The 25,514-nt window shown below is 43.1% G+C and overlaps 1 protein-coding gene across 10 annotated transcripts in view; it reads left to right on the forward strand.

Annotated features, from left to right (window-relative positions):
- YTHDC1 (YTH N6-methyladenosine RNA binding protein C1) overlaps positions 1-25,514 on the forward strand; it is a 308,657-nt gene that overhangs the window by 105,874 nt on the left and 177,269 nt on the right. For all 10 annotated transcript variants that reach the window (XM_069235943.1, XM_069235969.1, XM_069235984.1 and 7 more), the window contains 9 exons: positions 1,189-1,283; positions 2,386-2,494; positions 2,579-2,696; positions 12,549-12,633; positions 13,497-13,663; positions 17,329-17,408; positions 20,710-20,746; positions 22,099-22,138; positions 22,227-22,289. In XM_069235943.1, the coding sequence (XP_069092044.1) occupies positions 1,189-1,283; positions 2,386-2,494; positions 2,579-2,696; positions 12,549-12,633; positions 13,497-13,663; positions 17,329-17,408; positions 20,710-20,746; positions 22,099-22,138; positions 22,227-22,289 (794 nt within the window). The remainder of the gene's footprint in view (positions 1-1,188; positions 1,284-2,385; positions 2,495-2,578; positions 2,697-12,548; positions 12,634-13,496; positions 13,664-17,328; positions 17,409-20,709; positions 20,747-22,098; positions 22,139-22,226; positions 22,290-25,514) is intronic.

The following is a 25,514-nucleotide window of genomic DNA, read 5'->3' on the forward strand; positions in this document are numbered from 1 at the left end:
AGGGAATCCCGAGGCTTCCCCTGACCGCGACTCTTTGAACCTAAAGTCCCGACGCCTGGGAGAGACCCTGCACCCGCAGCCCCCAGGACCTGAAGGACCGGACTTTCACTGGAGAAGTGACCCCCAGGAGTCCCTCTCCCTTGCCCAAGTGGAGGTTTCCCCGAGGAACCCCCCCCTTGCCTGCCTGCAGCGCTGAAGAGATCCCGAGATCTCTCATAGACTAACATTGCGAACCAGACGCTTGTTTCTACACTGCACCCGGCCGCCCCCGCGCCGCTGAGGGTGAAATTTCTGTGTGGACTTGTGTCCCCCCCGGTGCCCTACAAAACCCCCCTGGTCTGCCCTCCGAAGACGCGGGTACTTACCTGCAAGCAGACCGGAACCGGGGCACCCCCTTATCTCCATTCTAGCCTATGTGTTTTGGGCACCACTTTGAACTCTGCACCTGACCGGCCCTGAGCTGCTGGTGTGGTGACTTTGGGGTTGCTCTGAACCCCCAACGGTGGGCTACCTTGGACCAAGAACTGAACCCTGTAAGTGTCTTACTTACCTGGTAAAACTAACAAATACTTACCTCCCCTAGGAACTGTGAAAATTGCACTAAGTGTCCACTTTTAAAACAGCTATTTGTGAATAACTTGAAAAGTATACATGCAATTTTGATGATTTGAAGTTCCTAAAGTACTTACCTGCAATACCTTTCGAATGAGCTATTACATGTAGAATTTGAACCTGTGGTTCTTAAAATAAACTAAGAAAAGATATTTTTCTATATAAAAACCTATTGGCTGGATTTGTCTCTGAGTGTGTGTACCTCATTTATTGTCTATGTGTATGTACAACAAATGCTTAACACTACTCCTTGGATAAGCCTACTGCTCGACCACACTACCACAAAATAGAGCATTAGTATTATCTATTTTTACCACTATTTTACCTCTAAGGGGAACCCTTGGACTCTGTGCATGCTATTCCTTACTTTGAAATAGCACATACAGAGCCAACTTCCTACAACCTGTATTAGTATTTATGCTGCTCTTATGGTATTTACCTATGCTGCGGTAATGTGGTATTATTTTAAAGACATATTGTTTTGCTCAGCATTGGTGCTTCAAATACAGATGTCAATATCAGTGTTAAAGTGCATTTGTGTATCCTTACAGTTTTATTTCTTCATTTATTTTTCAGACCAGACCAGTAAGCTGAAATATATAATTCAAGATGCAAGATTTTTTCTCATCAAGAGTAATAACCATGAGAACGTATCTCTGTCCAAAGCTAAGGTACATATATCATTGCTTAGTTTGAAATGAAGATAATCCCATTATGTGATTTTTACTTAATTGGTTAGAGCGAGGTGAAATTTCAGTTCATACACAGGAGAATTAAAAGCGTTCCCAGGCAGTCTGACATTCCTGTATGGTTTGCTCACATTTTATTGATTGTGCCCCTCTTCCAAATCACATTATTTCAAGGTATGCTGGGAGATGTTCTTTAACACACAATGTTGGTGCATTCTTTTTTGTTTCATACTGTGAACCCATATATTGACAACCATGGTACCCTCGAGCAGTGATTCCACACTTTAAACGTCCAGGATGAATTAAGACCAGTATCTTGGACCAGAATAAACACTAGACTTTAATATTGCAAGAGTTTCAGATGTATATACTGAACATTCTTGTATTTGGTGGACATTGTCACTCGGTTGTTGATGAAATAAACACATGTGCACTAGGAAAATATTCATTGGGCTTTTTGAGTCTGAGGTGCAAGATACCTTGATATTTTGTCTGATCCATAGTGATTAGTAGAGCAAATGCTTCCCAGGCAAGTTTATTTTTTATTTTTTAAATCCTGCTTTTAATAGCTGTTTCATGTTGTAATTGAAAAACAAATTCCAATTACACACAGCCACTGGGGTGTCTGAAACATTGGTGACCCTTGGCCAGTCTTACCCGTTATGTGGCTCTACAACTATTTTTGCTGTAAAATAGACAGAAGAGACAGTAGACTTTCCAGGCCTGTAGGAGAGGAGACTTGCTGGTACACTATTCGATAAGCCTAACTCGCAACCTCCTGTAATTGCAGCTGAGACTGGTTTGCTGATAGATTGCACTCCCCTACGTAAGAAGTCAGACTGGTATCTTTCGTGTTGCTCTCTGCAGCACAACTCACAAGCCTGATCGAGTCCTTTGACCCCTATAACTGTTATACTCTCTGCCCCTCCATTAAGCTTTCTTCCCTAATTTGATAGCACTTGCTACCTGACTCTTTACTCTGTGGTCTATATTCATTTATTTACTTTTGCCTACCTTCCATGTCCGCTCAAATAAGTGCTTAAACAAACTGTTTGAGTTGTGTGTAATTTTACTATGTTTCTAGGGCGTCTGGTCAACTTTGCCAGTAAATGAGAAGAAATTAAATGCTGCCTTCAGATCGGCAAGAAGTGTGATTTTGATATTTTCTGTGAGGGAAAGCGGTCACTTTCAAGGTATATCAGTTTACCACTTATTGTGATTGTTTTATTATATTCTGGAATGATATGCAAGAAAATGTTAATGTTTATTTTTTGTAGGATTTGCAAGACTCTCGTCTGAATCACATCATGGTGGCTCACCCATTCACTGGGTACTGCCACCGGGTATGAATGCAAAGATGCTCGGAGGTGTTTTTAAAATAGACTGGATTTGCAGGTATTGTTTACTGATTATTGAGTTTCCCATTGTTTGATCCATTATTAGTTTCATCAAATTGTATAGAATAACTGGCTGCCATTATTTTTTTTTTTGTCGGCTAGACAGGGCATGTGCTACCTCAGAGACATATTGTTTAGTCCGTGTGCTTCAACAAGCCCATAGGATTACCATTTCTTCGCTCTGTTGTCACTCTCGTATCCTTTGTTCCTGTTGATCTGGGCCACTGGAATTGTGCTGCAGGAAAGGACCAATTTATGCGGGAGGGTTTAGTAAATCTTACAGCAAAAAAATCAAATTATGCGGCACACTTTGTATTAGTATTGCTTCATTGTTTTGTCATTTTTAAACTTGGTACCGCTTGATAACTGCGCCTCAGTAGTCCTATTTTTAACATTCAAATATAGCAATAAGCAGCAGAAAGGCGATCAGTTCAGCTTTGCAAAGTGCCTTCTACTGCAACACATGTTGCTGCGTTTATAGTAACTTTTAAGCAGCTTGAGCTAGAAACATTTTTGCGGGGGTTTAAATCTGCAGATTGTGCTGCAGATGATGGATTACGTGAAAATGCTGCAAATCTGGAATTATTAGAAAATTGCTGCAGTCGTACAATCACATAATTCCTGTAGCTCTGCCATTTGTCCATGGCATGCGTGTGTCATGTGTCATCTTGTGTTTAGTCCTCCCAAGAGTATGGACCAAGTACTTGTGTCTATCCACACCTCCTGATTTAGGAGTTTCTTTAGGGGCGAGCGCAAAATGCTCTGTCCCTCTTCTAATCTCTCTTTAGGGGGATTTTAACCACGACCATGTTACATTAGTCACTTTCATTGGTTCGTCGGCTTGCCTTTTAAAATCCACTTGTTTTCATTCGTAAAAGGCATGCATACGTCATGCCTTTTTCCGGTGTTTAGCCCTCCACAAGATCACTGGTAAACTACTGTAAACATACGAGCCCCCATGTTTTCCGTATGGTTTCTGGACTACTTTTTCGCTTTATTTCCTAGCGCGATCGCAATCTTTTTTTTTTTTCTTCTTCATTTAATGTGGCATGAAAAGTCCAGTTAGGAGTTTACAACGCTAATAGCTCTAACTTGAGGTAATGTGAGACCCGTTGCATTGCAATTGCTTGTTTTTGTTGTGTTAGAGCACTCTACATGAGTGCTTGTGTTTTCACTTCCTCTCTCATTTTGCCTCTTTCCCCACTCACACCCGCCCCATCCTAACCAGGTCGCCCTCACATCCGAACGTAGTCCAACTCTGTACATAATGTTCATGATTAAGAAACTATTAATGTTAGGCTGAGAAGTAAACAGTTGTAAACTGATTGCTATGCGCGGCTGGCGTTACTAAGATACAAACTCGAATATAAATGTATGTTGCCACATTTTTCTTCAAAATATTAGTTTTTTTTTTTTTTAGCTATTCCTACAGTCATAAAATGCTCCTCGACTGCATGAAGAGAGCTGTGCGTGCCCTCATTGAAGTTTTCGCCTACCCTTATTTCCCCCGCCCATTTGTTCTCCTGTATTGGTTTGTTGCGTCTTTCATTGCGAGGCGGCGGAAATGCTTTTTGATCTGGGTTTATTTGTGCAAAGCGTGGGGGAAATCGTTATTAAAGCACTAAAAGATGACCCTGGTCTTCCTTTTTTTGTGGCCTGTGGTACAGACTTGACTGCTGCTCTCCCAGACAGTCCACTTTGCCAAGTAATGAAATTGCAGCTCCTTTTAATTTTCCGTTTAATTCCATTATTCTCTTAAACCCTGTGTGGTGCCAGCTTCTTGCACACACAGAACCTGGTACACCGCATTAATCCTTCTGACACATACAGTAACAGGTGTTGTTCGGGGTGGTAGCAGGCTCTGTTTCCTCTGTACATTTTCTGTTTCTCTCTCATAGGGTAAATATGGTCGCTCATTGACTTCATAATCTGCCTTTGGCTGCAAAGTTGAGTCTTAGCCCCCATCCCTTATAAATCCTTCCAGGGTTCTGAAGTGAGCGCAGTGCTGATTTTACCACGGAGTGCTATCCCAAAAAATAAGTTTTATGTAGCGCACAAAAAAGAAATAAAGGCACAGAGAAACCACCCGACTTAATTTCTACTATAATTTAAACTTTATACTTCCTTCGTTAAAGGTCACTATTTTTCTCCTATATTCTGCTTGAAATACAAACCGGAAAGTAAGCGTACTCTTATTCAAAACATGTTGCTTTTGATTGGATTATTTGGAAGAAAGCAGCAACAACCTCTCAGCAGGATCGTAGCATCCTGCGTATTTATTTATACATTTTGGTGATGGCTACTTGTGTCTTTACAGCTGCCTTTATGCGCTTTGCACGAAGCAGAAAATATACAAAACTAAAGGAGCAGACCCAAAAACGAGGATAAATTACGACTTCCCTGCTTAAACTGTGTGCTCGTGGACTACATAGCTAAAAGACATTAACACTGACAAAGCCAATAGCTCTCGCATCGCTGAGACCTATTGGCTTTGCCAATATTTAACTTGATGCTCTATATCTTACCTTTAATTCTTTCTAATATTCACATTTTTATTGGCATGCCATGGTTTCTGACACAAGCTTTAAATCATTTTTATTTAATTAGATGTAAAGACACTTATTAGGTTCTTGGCTGCAGTAAAATAAAATATATCATTTGGAATTCTGCGAATGCCTTTTGCTTAATTTCTGGCTAAACGCTAGATGTTTTTAAATACTTTATGTACTAGTCCACTCATGAAGGGCCCTTTTAAAAGTTGGGTGATTAGGTTAGAAAGGAATTCAGTGGACAGCCAGTACGGGCATGGTAAAATGAAGTTGGTACCAATTGGAGGAATGGTATCACAAGAAAGAGGTTAACCAGGGACTGCACAAAGGTCGATTTGAAGGTGGGGTATGAGGATGAACAATGCCACTAAGGATATATTGGGGAAGACAATTTAATGACTATCTGAAATGAAGAGACGAAAAGGTAGGTTAATAGCACTCCACAAAGAAGTTTGTTAAGAAACCCGTGTTGTTTGAAAATATAGCTTTCATTCAGTCTTATTTCAGCAGTACAAAGACGATAAAGTGTCTCAGAACCTAATTACAGTCCTTAAAGGCTACGTTCAAGGAATGGCATAGTACATGGAAAAGGCAAGTAAAAACCTTGAGGCCAGCCAACAGCTCCAGAAGTTTTGGTATGACCAAAAGGCTGCAATGGTTGAATTTCAACCAGGGCAGAAAGTCTGGGTTCTGGAGCCTGTGGCTCCCAGGGCACTTCAGGACAAATGGAGTGGCCCTTACCCAGTGCTAGAGAAGAAGAGTCAGGTCACCCACCTGGTGGACCTAGGCACTAGCAGGAGCCCCCAGAGGGTGATCCATGTGAACCGCCTTAAGCTCTTCCATGATAGGGCTGATGTGAATCTGTTGATGGTAACAGATGAGGACCAGGAAGCTGAGAGTGAACCTATCCCTGATCTCCTCTCATCAAAACTTAGATGGCTCAGTTGATGGAGTGATCTACTCAGACACCCTCTCTAGCCAGCAGCAATCTGACTTTAGGAAGGTCCTGCAGCAGTTTGCTGAGCTCTTTTCCCCAACCCCTGGTCAGACACACCTGTGTACCCATGATGTGGACACAGGAGACAGCATGCCTGTCAAAAACAACATAGTGGGTGTGGACATAGTTGGTCCACTAGAACCTCCCACAGCCTCAGGAAATATGTACATCCTAGTAGTAGTGGATCATGTTACTAGGTATCCTGAAGCTATTCCCCTTAGGTCGACTACTGCCCCTGCAGTAGCCAAGGCCCTCATTGGTATCTTTACCAGAGTGGGTTTTCCTAAGGAGGTGGTGTCTGACAGAGGTACCAACTTCATGTCAGCATACCTAAAACACATGTGGAATGAGTGTGGAGTGACTTACAAATTCACTACACCATATCATCCACAAACTAATGGCCTTGTTGAGAGATTCAACAAGACATTAAAGGGCATGATCATGGGGCTCCCAGAAAAACTCAAAAGGAGATGGGATGTCCTCCTGCCATGTCTGCTTTTCGCTTACAGAGAGGTGCCTCGGAAGGGAGTAGGATTCTCACCCTTTGAACTTCTGTTTGGCCACCCTGTAAGGGGACCACTTGCTCTTGTTAAAGAAGGCTGGGAGAGACCTCTTCATGAGCCTAAACAAGACATAGTGGACTATGTACTTGGCCTTCGCTCAAGGATGGAAGAGTACATGGAAAAGGCAAGTAAAAACCTTGAGGCCAGCCAACAACTCCAGAAGTTGTGGTATGACCAAAAGGCTGCACTGGTTGAATTCCAACCAGGGCAGAAAGTCTGGGTTCTGGATCCTGTGGCTCCCAGGGCACTCCAGGACAAATGGAGTGGCCCTTACCCAGTACTTGAAAGGAAGAGTCAGGTCACCTACCTGGTAGACCTGGGCACAAGCAGGAGCCCCAAGAGGGTGATCCATGTGAACCGCCTTAAGCTCTTCCATGACAGGGCTGATTTAAATCTGTTGATGGTAACAGATGAGGACCAGGAAGCTGAGAGTGAACCTCTCCCTGATCTCCTCTCATCAGACCCTAAAGATGGCTCAGTAGATGGAGTGATCTACTCAGACACCCTCTCTAGCCAACAGCAGTCTGACTGCAGGAAGGTCCTGCAGCAGTTTGATGAACTCTTTTCCCTAACCCCTGGTCAGACCCACCTGTGTACCCATGATGTGGACACAGGAGACGGCATGCCTGTCAAAAACAAAATATTTAGACCGTCTGACCAAGTTAAGGAAAGCATCAAGGTGGAAGTCCACAAGATGCTGGAATTGGTAGTCATTGAGCACTCTGACAGCCCCTGCGCTAGCCCAGTGGTCTTAGTCCCAAAACCTCACACCAAAGATGGAAAGAGAGAAATGATGTTTTGTGTGGACTACAGAGGACTTAATTCTGTCACCAAGACAGATGCCCATCCCATTCCAAGGGCTGATGAACTGATTGATAAATTAGGTGCTGCCAAATTCTTAAGTACCTTAACAGCAGGGTACTGGCAAATCAAAATGGCACCTGGAGCAAAACAAAAGACAGCATTCTCCACACCTGATGGGCATTATCCGTTCACTGTTATGCCCTTTGGTTTAAAGAATGCCCCTGCCACCTTCCAAAGGTTGGTGAATCAAGTCCTTGCTGGCTTGGAGTCCTTTAGTGCAGCTTATCTTGACGATATTGCTGTCTTTAGCTCCAACTGGCAGGATCACCTGGTCCACCTGAAGAAGGTTTTGAAGGCTCTGCAATCTGCAGGCCTCTCTATCAAGGCATCCAAATGCCAGATAGGGCAGGGAACTGTGGTTTACTTGGGACACCTTGTAGGTGGAGGCCAAGTTCAGCCACTCCAGCCTAAGATCCAGACTATTCTGGACTGGGCAGCTCCAAAAACCCAGACTCAAGTCAGGGCATTCCTTGGCTTGACTGGGTATTGTAGGAGGTTTGTGAAGGGATATGGATCCATTGTGACAGCCCTCACAGAACTCACCTCCAAGAAAATGCCCAAGAAGGTAAACTGGACTGTAGAATGCCAACAGGCCTTTGACACCCTGAAACAAGCAATGTGCACAGCACCAGTTCTAAAAGCTCCAGATTACTCCAAGCAGCTCATTGTGCAGACAGATGCCTCTGAACATGGGATAGGGGCAGTTTTGTCCCAAACAAATGATGATGGCCTTGACCAGCCTGTTGCTTTCATTAGCAGGAGGTTACTCCCCAGGGAGCAGCGTTGGAGTGCCATTGAGAGGGAGGCCTTTGCTGTGGTTTGGTCCCTGAAGAAGCTGAGACCATACCTCTTTGGTACTCACTTCCTAGTTCAAACTGACCACAGACCTCTCAGATGGCTGATGCAAATGAAAGGTGAAAATCCAAAACTGTTGAGGTGGTCCATCTCCCTACAGGGAATGGACTTTATAGTGGAACACAGACCTGGGACTGCCCATGCCAATGCAGATGGCCTTTCCAGGTTCTTCCACTTAGAAAATGAAGACTCTCTTGGGAAAGGTTAGTCTCATCCTCTTTCGTTTGGGGGGGGGGGGGTTGTGTAAGGAAATGCCTCCTTGGCATGGTTACCCCCTGACTTTTTGCCTTTGCTGATGCTATGTTTTGAATTGAAAGTGTGCTGAGGCCTGCTAACCAGGCCCCAGCACCAGTGTTCTTTCCCTAACCTGTACTTTTGATTCCACAATTGGCACACCCTGTCATCCAGGTAAGTCCCTTGTAACTGGTACCCCTGGTACCAAGGGCCCTGATGCCAGGGAAGGTCTCAAAGAGCTGCAGCATATCTTATACCACCCTGGGGACCCCTCACTCAGCACAGACACACTGCTTGCCAGCTTGTGTGTGCTGGTGAGAACAAAACGAGTAAGTCGACATGGCACTCCCCTCAGGGTGCCATGCCAACCTCACACTGCCTATGCAGTATAGATAAGTAGAGATAAGTCACCCCTCTAGTAGGCCTTACAGCCCTAAGGCAGGGTGCACTATACCATAGGTGAGGGCACCAGTGCATGAGCACTGTGCCCCTACAGTGTCTAAGCAAAACCTTATTCATTGTAAGTGCAGGGTAGCCATAAGAGTATATGGTCTGGGAGTCTGTCAAACACGAACTCCACAGCACCATAATGGCTACACTGAAAACTGGGAAGTTTGGTGTCAAACTTCTCAGCACAATAAATGCACACTGATGCCAGTGTACATTTTATTGTAAAATACACCCCAGAGGGCACCTTAGAGGTGCCCCCTGAAACCTTAACCAACTACCCGTGTAGGCTGACTGGTTTTAGCAGCCTGCCACACTCGAGACATGTTGCTGGCCACATGCGGGAGAGTGCCTTTGTCACTCTGTGGCTAGTAACAAAGCCTGCACTGGGTGGAGATGCTATCACCTCCCCCAGGCAGGAGCTGTAACACCTGGCGGTGAGCCTCAAAGGCTCACCCCCTTTGTTCCAGCACCACAGGGCACTCCAGCTAGTGGAGTTGCCCGCCCCCTCCGGCCACGGCCCCACTTTTGGCGGCAAGGCCGGAGGAAATAATGAGAATAACAAGGAGGAGTCACTGGCCAGTCAGGACAGCCCCTAAGGTGTCCTGAGCTGAGGTGACTCTAACTTTTAGAAATCCTCCATCTTGCAGATGGAGGATTCCCCCAATAGGGATAGGAATGTGACCCCCTCCCCTTGGGAGGAGGCACAAAGAGGGTGTACCCACCCTCAGGGCTAGTAGCCATTGGCTACTAACCCCCCAGACCTAAACACGCCCTTAAATTTAGTACCAGGGGTACCAGTTACAAGGGACTTATCTGGGTGCCAGGGTGTGCCAATTGTGGAATCAAAAGTACAGGTTAGGGAAAGAACACTGGTGCTGGGGCCTGGTTAGCAGGCCTCAGCACACTTTCAATTCAAAACATAGCATCAGCAAAGGCAAAAAGTCAGGGGGTAACCATGCCAAGGAGGCATTTCCTTACACTACTCCTTTGATAAGCCTACTGCTCGACCACACTACCACAAAATAGAGCATTAGTATTATCCTACAGAGCCAAGTTCCTACAGGGAGCCTGTGGGTTCTCTCTGCAGGCGTCGCTGTTGGGGGGTGGGGGGGGGGTCGGCCCTGGTTACTCACGGGCTCACAGTCGCTGAGGTGTTTGTTCTCTGGATCTTCAGCCGGGGGCATGGGGTGCAGAGTTTGAAGTCTCACGCTTCCGGTAGGAAACGTGCAGTCTTTGAAAGTTGCTTCTTTGTTGCAAAGAAGTAGCAGGTTTTGAACAGGGCCGCTGTTTATGGGAGTTTCTTGGTCCTTTAGTCCAGGGCAGTCCTCTGAGGCTTCAGGGGTCGCTGGTCCCTGTCGGATGCAGCGCTGGAGCAGGTTTTCGAAGTTGGAGACAGGCCGGTAGGGCTGGGGCCAAAGCAGTTGTCGTCTTCCTCCTTCTATGCAGGCTTGTAGGTCAGCAGTCCTTCTTGTTTCTTGACGTTGCAGGAATCTGAATTCCTGGGATCTGGGGATCCCTTAAATACTGAATTTAGGGGTGCGTTTAGGTCTGGGAGGGCAGTAGCCAATGGCTACTGTCCTTGAGGGTGGCTACACCCTCTTTGTGCCTCCTCCCTGTGGGGAGGGGTGCACATCCCTAATCCTACTGGGGGAATCCTCCAAACTCAAGATGAAGGATTTCTCAAGGCAGGGGTCACCTCAGCTCAGGACACCTTAGGGGCTGTCCTGACTGGTGGGTGGTGACTCCTTGTTTTTCTCATTATCTCCTCCAGCCTTGCCGCCAAAAGTGGGGGCAGTGGCCGAAGGGGCGGGCATCTCCACTAGCTGGGATGCCCCGGGGCACTGTAACAAAAGGGGTGAGCCTTTGAGGCTCGCCACCAGGTGTTACAGTTCCTGCAGGGGGAGGTGAGAAGCACCTCCACCCAGTACAGGCTGTGTTCCTGGCCACAGAGTGACAAAGGCACTCTCCCCATGTGGCCAGCAACATGTCTGGTGTGTGGCAGGCTGGCAGAAACTGGTCAGCCTGCACTAGAAGTCGAGTCGGTATTCAGGGGGCATCTCTAAGATGCCCTCTGGGTGTATGTTACAATAAATTGCACACTGGCATCAGTGTGCATTTATTGTGCTGAGAAGTTTGATACCAAACTTCCCAGTTTTCAGTGTAGCCACTATGGAACTGTGGAGTTCGTGTTTTTACAAACTCCCAGACCATATACTCTTATGGCTACCCTGCACTTACAATGTCTGAGGTTTTGCTTAGGCACTGTGGGGGCATAGTACTCATGCACATATGCCCTCACCTGTGGTATAGTGCACCCTGCTAGAGGGGTGACTTACCTGTGCAACAGGCAGTGTGAGGTTGGCATGGCACTCTGAGGGGAGTGCCATGTCAACGTAGTCATTTTCTCCCCTCCAGCACACACAAGCTGTGAGGCAGTGTGCATGTGCTGAGTGAGGAGTTGCCAAGGTGGCATAAGACATGCTGCAGCCCTTAGAGACCTTCCCTGGCATCAGGGCCCTTGGTACCAGGGGTACCAGTTACAAGGGACTTACCTGGATGCCAGGGTGTGCCAATTGTGGAGACAAAGGTACAGTTTTAGGGAAAGAACACTGGTGCTGGGGCCTGGTTGGCAGGTCTCAGCACACTTTCAAATCAAAACTTAGCATCAGCAAAGGCAAAAAGTCAGGGGGTAACCATGCCAAGGAGGCATTTCCTTACAACTGGTTACTGTTTTGAAACATTAACGAAAAACGAGCATTGTCTGATCATCTGTTCCTGGCAGAATTAAGCAGGGTCTTGATGCCTAGGTCAGGTGCTACTACATTTACTTTGTCACTTTTAAAATATGAACATTTTTGTTCTTTATCCTAAACTCATTCTGATTGATTGGACCATCCTGTTAATGCATACCTAATTGTGTTGCTCTGAACGCTTACTAATGTGTGCACACATTGGCCACTCCAGAGTATAATATGGTTATGCAGGGCAATGTGTAGGTTGGACAGCTGCAGAACTGTTGCTAATGATAGTGACCACAAAGGGCCAGGCAGACGTAACATAAGTTGCACAGTTGCAAATATAAGGTAAATATAGCCACAAAGAAACAAAAATGATAAAACCGACAACATCAAGCAAGAGAAATGAAACATAAACAGGTTAGGGGAGTTTTTCTTGTGTTTTTTTTTTTAGTAAACCAGGTTACGAATTTGGATACATTTGTAATTGAAATCATTATAATCAAAATGATGCCCTTTTGTGTCCAGAAACAAATAATCAAAACGGTTGTTCTTGAATGATGGAGAAAAAAACATGTTAAAATTTTGTTTACTGCTACTTAGGCGAGAATTGCCCTTCACCAAATCCTCTCACCTTAGCAATCCTTGGAATGAGAATAAACCAGTGAAGATAGGACGTGATGGACAGGTGAGTTAGTTTTGCCACAGTTATCTGAGACAGTTAAATGACTTAACTTGAAAATTGACAATGAAATTACATGATGTGACTTAGCTCTCCAGTTATATTTAAATCTAGCAGTCTGTCAGTGTTTTTGCAAGAGTATGCCACTTTTGGTGAGTGAGTAAAACGAACAGACAGTTATGGTTTTATGATGCAATAGTTGGAATAAAATGTGTGCTGGAACGCCTCGATAAGTTGATGATCTATTTTCAAAAAAGATCTAAATATAAGAGTGGGTGGACTGGAACACTAAAGCTAAAGAAGACATGTAAGTTGTTGAAAGGATTCAGTTCAGCCCACCTACTGAGGCTGGCCTTGACGTCGTACATTTGTAAAATCATTGCACCATTATTTGGCTAGCTTTGGCTATATATTTCTGGCTTCCGCCATGCTATAAAAGCAGTTAGGAGAAGCTTGAGAGTCGAGCACGATCACTTGACAGAACGGGCCACAATTTTAGGTCAACTCTGGCCAATGAGAAAGAATAAATGCTAGGAGGAAGTACCAAAATGTATAAAATCTCATGAGCAGGCCTTAGTTCCTACGTTGAAGACTCATGTGGCAGGTATAACAAAAACAAATTTACCCATAAAAGGCTTCAGCTATAGATCGTTTTTGTTTTTGGTTCATGCTTTGTAAGAAGTGCCTTAATAACTTGTGAAACATCTACATGTTCAGACTTCCAACTCTGTAATACTTTTTTTATTTCTTACCATAGATCCGTAAAATTATCCAAAGACAATTTCCATGAGTTGGTACTTCAATATTTGTAGATGGTTTTAATCGAGAAACATTCATGTTTTAATTACATTTTTTATTGACTGTTTCAGGAAATTGAAAATGTATGTGGAACCCAGCTTTGCCTTCTTTTCCCTCCCGATGAAAGTATTGACTTGTATCCGGTCATTCATAAATTGCGTCATAAAAGAAGGGCTAATTCTCAACCACGAACAAGAGGCCGTCCTTCACGTCGTGAACCAGTGCGGGACGTGGGAAGGTTAGAAACGTTCTTTGGACTGATAGTAAGCGCATGTATCGGAATAACGTGACGGAAGAGTACGATACACCATTTTCCCTGCGCTGACGAAGAGTATGAAAAAATCCTCACATCAAGCTGCATGGACCAGTTTGTGGCTTTATTGAGGATTTCGACTTGTCTTCCTGCTGTCCCTCCTTCATAAATCTCTTATTTCTCAAGACCAATACGAGGGTCTCATTGAATGGAGTGATATCTTAGAAAAGATTTTAAGAATCTTAATTAATATTGTCTTTATAATGTTAAAGTCCACAGATTGGCTTTAAGTTTCGATTAGGGAGTAGTTTATTTGTGCAGAGAAAAAATGTTAATTTATTGTTTAAAAGCCTTTTCTTTCAGGTGTATCAATGGAATACCCTAATCAGATTTGGGACTTATATAAAGGATCTCTAATAATTTTGCAGAAGATGATGCCTCGTATGGGGAGCATTTTTTATTAATTTATTTTGTATTCAAGAGGAGCATTATTGGGACTGTTGAAAATAGTTTCACCGTGATGTGTGTGTTCCAAATGTTCTCAAAGCGGGTTGCAGCAGTGAATGCACACATCTTGCTGAGCTTCTGAAAAGGATAGGTTTTTCCCAGAGGTGGTCAAGTAGGCCATGGCGACCCGGCAACAAACCAAAAAGAATGTCTGTTGCTGTGTCTGTACGACCCTTCCAGATGCTGTCAGTGCCTGTGGACCGAGTTAGAGGATCGACACGGTGATTGATCACTGCATTATGAACTTAACAGCTTTGACCAGCAAAATGGGGGTTAAACATGCAGAATTGGAGAAGTCTTACAAGAACTGCTAAGCTTTCCATCCAAGCCTTCCCCTTGTAGCCATTTTGCATTCAGATAATTCTTATGCTAAAGACTGTTGCATATGTGGTTTGACGAGATGCAGCCTTGGGTTAAGTTTGCAATTCGTGGATATGTCGGTGGTAGGTTAATAGAAAAAAAAAAGCGGCACAAGAACCCCAATTTCTTTGAGCTAAAAAGGACTATGAAAGGTAGGAGGAAACCTGGCATAGCCCCCTAATATGGACTGAGCACCAAGATGTCTTGACGTTTTAAGCTAACAGGTTTTCCACAGCACAAAAGTATTTTCACATGAAGTTTTTTCACCTTGTTTTGCAAAGGACTGCAAAATATACTTAAAACCACCACTCCTCGAGCCTTCTGGGGCCTCCCTTTATGCAAGGCTTACAGCTTAAAACCATTAGTTGGACTTCTTTATGAACTGTTACTGTCATATTTTATACCGGTCGTAAGTGCACTCTCAAAACGACAGGAAAGCGGTATGTTTCTTCTTTACACCAGCTTTTATTCTCTTAATCTGAACTTGATTTTAATGCATCTGCTTTGTATCTTCTGATTTTAAGTGAGCTAATTATATTTCTTGGGTACGATTTTGCATTTGTGTGGGGAGGAGGGAATCCAATGTCGGCCATGAAACTGAAGTAATACTCTAAATTAGCTTAATTTAGTGATCAGTTGGGTCAGGGTATAAGTAGTTTTTAGGGCATGTATATAATTACGTTCATTGAAGTCCTATATCACAAGGGAGCCTTTAACCATTAGCACGTGCAGCCATTCAGAAAACATATCTAAACAGAAATGCCACAAGTATTTGTATTGCAGGATCTAACTGTATGAATGCCCAGTATTTATTCATTACTTTACTTGCACGCAGAAACAAAACATCCATAACAAAGTTACAAAAAGACAGCTGCATAAAATTTGTATGCATGTGGTGTTGCAAGTTATAAGTTATTTTTCAATTCTTTACCCCTACGTAGAGTTCTAATTTTGTACTCTTGTATTTTCTATTTAACACTCAGTTTCATAATAATTTGTCTTGTCAATTCAACAAAAGGTTTTTGCAGTGGCAGTGCAGTACTGACATGCTTTAGAGCTTAATTTTGTTCATAGGTTATTGCTGTGTGCAATAGCTGAGTACTTTGTCTGTGTTGCTTATCACAAGTCAGCAACTGGCCATTTCAAAATTGCGATTTTTTTTTTACATGAAAATGTACGTGAATGCTAGGGTTCTTTGTAGCTAATTGCAGATGAAGCAATCCAATTAAATTTGTCTGCACTTGTTTTGGAGTTTGAAAGTGTCAGAACAATAAATAAGATATCTGGAGAATGTCACGTGGTACCAGGTAGTCAGCAAAGTATTTTCTGATTGCACTGATAAATAGTAAATCTAAATGTGCAAGTAGTGCTTCATAATCAGTACTTCATTCCTAGTATTAATCCACTGTTTAAATGTTTAAGCCTGTTTCCATGCAATGTGTAGCCCACAGAAAATGGCTGCAATTTCTTTTGTACCACTCCCTCTTGTTTTGAGGCCATCTCCCTAGCAGGATCTAGACATAACAAAGAGGACACAGTGACAGTCTGCAAATATAATGCATGCTTTAACTTTGTTTGGTGAGGGGAAGCTGAACACTCTAAATAGATAAACATTTGAGAAAAGGAGATCGGACTGCCGTGGGCATATTGAAATTCTCAAGAAGTGGAAAGAAAACACAAGCTTGCATGCATTTTCAGTGTGTCATTCTGGCAGAACGAGTTCAATTTGATAAGTGAAGAATCACAAATGATGGAGAAATTGCATTGGTATGTTCCCAGCATTTTTGTTGGGTTAAGATGATTTCCAAAGTGACAGATGCTGTTTTAAATAATTATAGCAAAGCCTCTTAAGTGTGTTTTATAGCAATATTGATCATACAGTTTTACTTGATTGAGACAATGAGAGAATCTTTCTTGTAAATAGGAAGCAGACTTACCGGTAGCTATTTTAGGTGACACAACAAGTATTGATTTTGACGATTGGTCGGTGTCCTCAACACCACTTTCTCCAGAGATCAATGATTCTTGGTCATACTTCTAAAGAGGTATCAGCAATATAAAAAGCCTTTTGCACATTATTATACTCAAAAATTTTACTATTCCACCTTGAGTCCGTGCATTCTGGAGATAGGCATTTGATTGTTATTGCCTAAACATTGCTGGTTAATTTTGCAGTAGAGGGAGATTTGTCTAGAGATTGACTAGGTACACTTTAAATCAGCAGTTATGTGTTGTTCAAAGGACAGTTCTTTGCAAGATGACTAGGTGATACATTTGAGAAATACATCACTCTCAATGTGTACATTTTTACTATGATTATAATGCATGGTTTTGGTGTCTACCAAGTTGTTTTGTGTCTACACCATCTGTTTAACTTATGATTTTCTCTGGAACATCCCCTTGAATAATAGTTGTCTGACGATTTCTTTGTTAAGAATTTGTACTTTGCTTGATGGACCTTTGCTGAAAATCACTGGGATTACAGTTAGTGTTTAAGTTGTAAATGGAAACATTTACCTTGTGGCATTTTTATTAGTATGTTGTTCTGGATTTAAATGACCCAAGACTCCTATGTGATAAAAGATCTCAAAATATGCCTAGTAGATGAGATACCTTTTTGGTAGCACTATAAGCACTGACGAAGGCCATGGCATGATTTATGCTGAACGAGCAGTGTAGCAAGCTGTATATTCAGTTTGTGGGTTATTACAGAGGGTGGTGTCTTTTCATGTGTTGTGAATCTATTCATGCAGAGGCTCATTTCCAATGTCTAATTTATATAGGCGTCGACCCGAAGAGTACGATATCCATAACCGAAAGAAACCAAGGATTGACTACCCCCCTGACTTTCACCAGAGGCCAGGTTAATATCTTTATAATTATGAAGAAAACATGTATAAAAAGCATGACTTTGGTAAATTGATTGTGTATGTGGGGGGATGTTTTTTCTATACTTCATTGTATAATTGCCATTCACCAGGTCATGTTGAATGGAGTTAGTGGTGAGGAATGTCTAAACTGATATTCAAACGTAGCTACATCTGCATTGATTTTAAGCTATCCTATTTTTGTGTTGTTGGGCGACATGATTTTGACGAGGAGAGACTTAAGCCACCCATTTTGCTTTCACTTTGCTTCAGGACGCTCTAGATGGGTGTAAACACATCTCCGTTGGTCCCTTTCTTAGCCTCCTCATCACTGGACTTTAATCTTTATTCCTGTTTGGCACCACAGTTTTTCCTGCTTCTTTCAGTCCTTGATCTCACCTCAGACTTTGCTATGTGTTCTGGATGTTTAACTGCTTTTCGATGTAGGAATTACTACCTCTCAGACCCTTGAGTTTTGCTGGACTATGCTACACATTGAAGGTCCACTCGAACTTATGGTGTGATGGGATACATTTTTTCAAGTTATCCACTTCAATGCACTACTCTTCATTGCGTACCTCAGAGGCTATGAGACCACAAGAACAACTGTCCAACTTATTTCTTGGTTTCTTAGTGCAGTTGGTTGGCATGACTGTTGGGGATAGTTTTTATTTTAATTACCGGGCATGTTTATTCATTTCATAGCTGTCTTGGCCAGTCAGAGGCTCTTGCTTCAGGCTGAACAAGGGACATTGGGATGTGCACAGGTCACTTGTCAGTGACGGGAGTAGTGTGTTAGCCCCATTGTCACCACCCCTGTTGGTGCATTGCTTTTTTCAAGCAATAGGCTCACCTTTTTGGTCTCGTTCCATTGAGAAGATGTTAACCACACACAGTACCTTTTAAGATGACGTGCAAAATACAAAATGCTGCTTAACAGGCCTCCAAATAAAAAAAATGAAAAAAGTTTTGACTAGAATGTGAGTGTATTGAAGTTGTGAGGCTTCTGCAGTGATCACTGAGGATTCTTTTGTCAAAACATCAGAGGTCGCTGATCTGTTTTCTGAGAGCAAGGCATAATAGGCACAAGATTTGTGGAGATGTAGTGCCTGCAGACCAAGATCCTGTTAAAAGCACCATGACTTGAGGATTGGAGGTTTGAGGTAATGACAGATTACTTTTTAATAGAACCTTCTGCAGTAGGTGTATGCCAGCTGCCATTGATGTGAAATCAAAAGACAAACCCCACATCAATTTGAGACTGTGGTGACCTAATTGACTCTGCCCTCTTTGCTCCCCTGTTGCAAGGAAGACAGCTTTTTGTTGAAACATCATACCACTGCTATACATTCAATGTCTCTGCTAGTTGGGGAGAGTGGGTTCCTTGCACATGTTCAGGGAAGCTCTGTTGCCTTTGCATTAATCTCCGGTGGATCTTCGTGCTTAGGCTCCTCTTTTGACACAGATGCTCTCAGTGGATTGCTTCAGGGAATATGTGCTGATAGTTGCTATCCTCAAGTCGTATAATTACTCTCTAGCGATTGTCCACCTCTACCAATTATTTGTATTGAGTTTTGTGGATGCCAGAGGGAAGAAAAAGTAATAGTTAATGGTTTGCAGCTAGTGAGAATGAGCTCATAGTTCCATTTCAGAAACTTGCTGTGGTGTTTACCAGTGTGACTGTTGACATAGGTTTATGGAGGAAAAACATTTAATGACGAATACAGATCCATAAAATTCTGAAAATATAATAACAATTGAAAGATCAATATTAGAAAAGTCAACATATCTGCTGGTGTGTTCCTTCTTTGAGGAAATCTGATGAACCGTTTGTGAGATTCCATTAGTGCTAAATGCTTTTTCTACTGTGACTTAAATCAAAGTGGAACCTCATCTTAGTGTTGGCTAAGTTGTTGACCTTGTCTTTTCTGCCTGATCACAGGCATATAAGACATGTCGCGTTTTATACCTTTAAGGCCTATAAACTTGTGAGAGGGGTAACTGCCTGAAGAAAACCATTTTGTTTGGCAGGTTTGTTCTTCACTTTGTTTTCCAAGGTCAAAGTGACTTAGATTTTGATACTTTCAACCATCCTTCCTTGCTAAGGTAGTATTATAATTTTATTTGAAATGTTATATTCACTGATCAATCCTCTTATTGACACCGTCTAATGGGGACAAGAGAGGCTGAAAAGACTGGCCTTGACAATCAATTTCCACATGGATAGTACTGTATTAAGGAGTGCTTTAAGGTAGGTAGCTAGGATCCTCAAACGGTACAAGAGGCAGATTGGCTCTGCAGCCTCCTTTAGAGACTGATGTTGCAGTAGATCATTGCCAAGATTTATACTTGATCATTGAATGAATTTGCATCATAATATCACCTAGACCTGAATGCCAGGCTGTATCCTTGATTAATTAAGCACATCTTTGAGTATGAATTACTTCTGTGTTTGAAGCACCTCCCTTCGAGTTTTTCACTGTTATTTGATACACTTTCAGGGCAGAAGGATATATAAAGGCCCTAGTAGCCATTAGAAGCCAAAGTGGTATACCTTCAGTAATGTTGGTTCGGAACTATACGCGGTTCCTTTTGCTGATCCTTTAGCCCATTTACCAAAATTCGGTCCCCTGATCTTTTTATTTCTGGCCTGGAAAATTCTAGCTAGTGTAAATCAGGTGATGCAAATGAGGGTCAGGTTTAGAGATCACTGTATCCATACCAAGCACAGCTACTGAATTAAATACCTCCCGCTTTGTCCCAGTAGAGATGCCATCTTGCTTGTTGGGGTCTAAGGAGTAGTGGTAAGGCATGTAGAGAGAGATTGAGCAGTTGGATGTGAGATTTGCAGATTCTACAGTAATCTTACTGTATTTAATCTGCAACATCTTGGAGACTGAGCAGCAGAATATAATGAAGGAGCATCACACCTTTGAAGCATCTGAAATGTTTTGGAGCACCCCTTTTAGTGTTTAAAAAACATTCTGGTTTTCTTTTGTTCAAAAAATAAACAAATGGGGTGCATTCTCCACTAAAGAGGGGATAATGAGAATATATAATTAGCAAAAATGACATTACGTGGTATTAAATGGCAGGACCATGTGTCTTCCCCTAAAGAACAGCAAAATGACTGCACATCAATGTAAAGCAAACCTACTTGTTCAATTCAGATTGTGCAGAAAGTCATATAGCCAGTCATCACCTTAGTGAAAATAACATACTTTCTTGGAATGTAATTTATTTTGTTGAAAGTGGCAAAACATTGTTAATTTTCAAAACTACTTGATGTTTGAACAGGGTATGTCAAGGATCCTCGATATCAAGAAGTAGACAGGTAAGTAATGTTTAATTGCTTTGGACATGTCTTCTGTTTAATATTTGTGAATATGCTGTACAAAATATAGTAAATGTAATGCAGCACTAATGAATACAAATTTCCACAAATACTTGGTCAAATGTATATAGGGTAGGGTAAACATGGAAATTACAATCGCTGTGGAACTTGGTGGAAAGGAGAATTATAAATGTTCTCTTAATGGAGAATGAATAGAAAGGAAATTATGAGTTAGAATTAGACAAAACTATCACACTGGTTATAAAGCCAGATGGAAATATGACACATGCTGCAAATGTAAGCAGTTTTCTGGGATTAGGAAAGCACAGAGCAGGGAAAACAGTTTAGCAGTCGAGGAATATGTGAGAAACCTGAGAATATCTGATGTATCATTGATATTAGTAGACCTGTGCTGGAGGAAAGATGGAGTATTGTGGAGGGAAGAAATTGCAAATCTGTGTGCTAGTCTGAACACAGAGAAGACATTGGTCTTTTCTTCCAGTGGTCTGGGTTGAATGAGCTGGCCTTCTAGAACGAAGACCTCTGTTCTTCTAAAACAAATCTGTTCAGTCTTAATTCACTGTTTGAAATCCAGTACATCCTCTGTTTTGTGTGTCCCAGATGGCTTTAGTGTGTTCTTTACAGATTCATTCTTTGGGTTTCCCATGCACGTTATGTGATGAGTGCTTTGAGAATTTCAGATGACACCCTGTCCGAGAGATATTAAGTTGGCCTCGGTACAAAGTTGTACAAATCAAGTCTTTTTTCAAAGTTATCTCGGCATCTCCAAGTCTAGAATAAGGCAGGGTAGATCGATCAGTACTTGATCTGGAGTCTTGGTGCCTTTATCACGGTTCAAGAAATGGAGTGGTGGTGTATGGAGGACTGCCAAAGTGGAGTTACGCAGGCTTATACATTTTGAGTTTCACTTTTGGGGAGCAGTAGCAGGTCTATCAAATCTTGATTGATAATCTGTCAACTCTGCTATGTGATGAACAAAAGCGAATGGGACTATTTCAGCTCTTCAGTGCTGGTGTAAAAACTGTTTCGATATGAAACCACTCTGAAAAGCTCACAAAAAATGTATTTTTTTTTTTATATCTGTTGATTTTTCTTTTCTCTGTGGTATTAGAGCTCAACACAGAGGGATGTTGGTGTGCCTAGACTCACAGGAAGAGTGTGGCTCTGTAGATGGGGAAGTGTTGAAATGGGGCAGAGTAAAATGAGTCTACAACAGTGTATTCTTTCAGGTCATTTGGCTTGTATTGTGGTGGGGGCAGAAGTCAAAGTTAAACTAAGATTCCTCATGGCCAGTGTTCTTTTGATGGTTACACACCCTTAATTCTCAACAGGCGATTTACTGGAGTCCGACGAGATGTGTTCCTGAATGGGGTAAGTCATTGGTTCAAATTGTCAATCGTGCAGTGCTTTCATTGTGTTGCCATTTTATTGTACTGAACTTAATCTGTTTCTATTTTAGTCTTACAATGATTATGTGAGGGAATTTCAGAACATGGGACCACCTCCACCGTGGCAAGGAATGGTGCGTATTAAAATTATGAATGATTTCACTTCTGCAGCCGCTGAGGGCAGCTACATGCACTCATGGTAAAGTAGATGTTAACAGAGGTCAGGTGTCTGCTCCAGTAGCACATTTGTACTGTCAAACTGGGCTTCAGCTTTAGCAGTCTTCCATAATTGATGTGTGCTGATGAGCAGTACATTGTGGGGTATTATGGTTGGTTGGCTCACTGTCATAACTGGCAAATTCAGTGGCTTTATAACTGTATAACTAATTTATTCACACATACACATGTATATGAGTTTTTATGTGTGTGTGCATATTACACACACACACATATATATATATGTTCGATGGCATGTGTAGCTGCAGATACACATGCTTTGCACATCCCGCCATCTAGTGTTGGGCTCGGAGTGTTACAAGTTGTTTTTCTTCGAAGAAGTCTTTCGAGTCACGAGATCGAGGGACTCCTCCCTTTTCGGCTCCATTGCGCATGGGCGTCGACTCCATCTTAGATTGTTTTTTTTTCCGCCATCGGGTTCGGACGTGTTCCTTTTCGCTCCGTGTTTCGGGTCGGAAAGTTAGTTCGAATCTCGGAAAAATCGTCGGTATTGTTTACGTCCGGTATCGGGTTAGTTACAACAGATCGACGCCGACTTTTGAAGAGCTCCGGTGGCCCTTCGTTTTTTTTTTCGATCCCCCGTCGGGGCCTGGTCGGCCCTGCCACGTGTCTCTTCAAGGCTGATGGAACGGACCCCATTCCGCTTCTGCCCAAAATGTCACAACAAGTATCCGTATACAGATCAGCATCTGGTCTGTAACTTGTGTCTGTCTCCAGAGCACAAGGAAGATACTTGTGAAGCCTGTCGAGCGTTTCGGTCGAGGAAGACATTAAGAGACCGAAGAGCGAGAAGACTGCAGATGGCGCCGACAGGACAAGGGCGTTTCGAGGAGGAAGAAGAAACCTTCTCCATTCAGGAATCCGACTCAGACGAGCTTGATCCCGAAGAAACGCCGAAAACCGCGAGTAAGACGTCGAAACATAAAACTCACGAGAAGACCACAAAAGCCCAGAGGACGCCACCACCAACAGGCCATGGCTTAACCCGAAAAATAGGTGACCGATCATCGGCACCGAAAAAGGGCACGCTTGTGTCGAAGTCATCTGACTCCGGTCGAGATACTGGCACACAGCAATCTCGGGCCCGAGACAGCGGCTCTGAGCAGATTCGGCACCGAGACAGTGGCACCGAAATGGGTCGGCACCGAGACACCACGACGCCGAAAATAAAGAAGGTTTCCTCAGAGCCCAAAAAGGCGACCAAAAAGGTTTCGATTCCGAAACATCCAGCCTCGGAACCGAAAACAGGTTCCTAGACAGAGGAACAGGGATTGTCCTCCCAAATGCAAGGACATAAGTTCGGAGAAGAACTTGAATCAATGGAGCCAGACTACACTCAAAGGAGGCTCCACATTCAAAAGGACACAGGGAAGGTAAGCACTCTTCCCCCAATTAAAATGAAAAGAAGACTTGCCTTTCAAGAAAAGGACAAGCAGCCACAGGCTAAGGTGGCAAGACAAACAACTCCGCCACCATCTCCACCACCATCAATGCACACATCACCGGTAGCCACTCCACCACTGATGCAATCCCCGACTCATACTGCAATGAGTCAAGATGATCCCGACGCATGGGACCTTTATGATGCTCCGGTATCAGATAACAGCCCAGACTGTTACCCTGCGAGGCCGTCGCCACCTGAAGACAGTACATCCTACTCGCAGGTGGTCTCAAGGGCAGCTGCTTTTCATAACGTCACCTTGCATGCAGAACCATTTGAGGATGACTTTTTGTTTAATACATTATCCTCCACTCATAGCCAATACCAAAGCTTACCTATGCTCCCTGGAATGCTAAAACACTCCAAACAAATATTTCAGGATCCTGTAAAAGGCAGGGCCATAACTCCAAGGGTGGAGAAGAAGTACAAGCCACCGCCAACAGACCCTGTTTATATTACGCAGCAATTAACACCAGACTCTGTGGTTGTTGGGGCAGCTCGCAAGAGAGCAAACTCTCATACCTCTGGAGACGCACCACCTCCAGACAAGGAGAGTCGCAAATTCGACGCTGCGGGGAAAAGGGTTGCAGCACAAGCAGCAAACCAATGGCGCATTGCCAACTCACAAGCACTTCTGGCAAGATACGATAGAGCTCATTGGGACGAAATGCAGCATTTCATAGAACACTTACCCAAAGAATTCCAGAAAAGGGCACAACAAGTGGTGGAAGAAGGACAAAGTATCTCCAATAATCAGATACGCTCAGCAATGGATGCAGCAGATACGGCTGCAAGGACAGTAAATACTGCAATAACGATAAGGAGACACGCATGGTTGCGTACGTCAGGATTCAAGCCGGAAATACAACAAGCCGCGCTGAATATGCCCTTTAATGAACAGCAGTTGTTTGGGCCGGAGGTGGACACTGCTATTGAGAAACTCAAAAAAGACACTGATACGGCAAAAGCCATGGGCGCACTCTACTCCCCACAGAGCAGAGGCACATTTCGCAAGACACAATTTAGGGGAGGGTTTCGAGGCCAACCTACAGAAGCCACAACCTCACAAGCAAGGCCCACTTATCAAAGCCAATATCAGCGGGGAAGTTTTCGGGGGCAATATAGAGGGGGACAATTCCAAAAGAATAGAGGGAAGTTCCAAAGCCCCAAAACTCCTCAAAACAAGCAGTGACTTCCAAGTCACACATCCCCAACACATAACACCTGTGGGGGGGAGACTAAGCAAATTTGACAAACATTGGGAGGAGATAACAACAGACACTTGGGTACTGGCAATTATCCAGCATGGTTATTGCATAGAATTTCTCAAATTCCCTCCAAACGTCCCACCGAAAACACACAATATGTCAAAACAACATATAAATCTTCTAGGACTAGAAGTCCAAGCATTGCTACAGAAAGGAGCAATAGAATTAGTACCAATCCAACAGAAAGGAACAGGAGTTTACTCTCTGTACTTTCTCATACCCAAAAAGGACAAAACACTAAGACCTATATTAGATCTAAGAACATTAAATACCTACATCAAATCAGACCACTTTCACATGGTGACATTACAAGGCTCAATCCCACTGCTCAAACAACAAGACTACATGGCAACACTAGACCTCAAGGATACCAATACATCCTTCTCACAGAAAGTACCTAAGATTTGTATTCC

This window comes from Pleurodeles waltl, chromosome 1_2 (genome assembly GCF_031143425.1).
Source record: "Pleurodeles waltl isolate 20211129_DDA chromosome 1_2, aPleWal1.hap1.20221129, whole genome shotgun sequence".
Classification (NCBI taxonomy): domain Eukaryota; kingdom Metazoa; phylum Chordata; class Amphibia; order Caudata; family Salamandridae; genus Pleurodeles; species Pleurodeles waltl.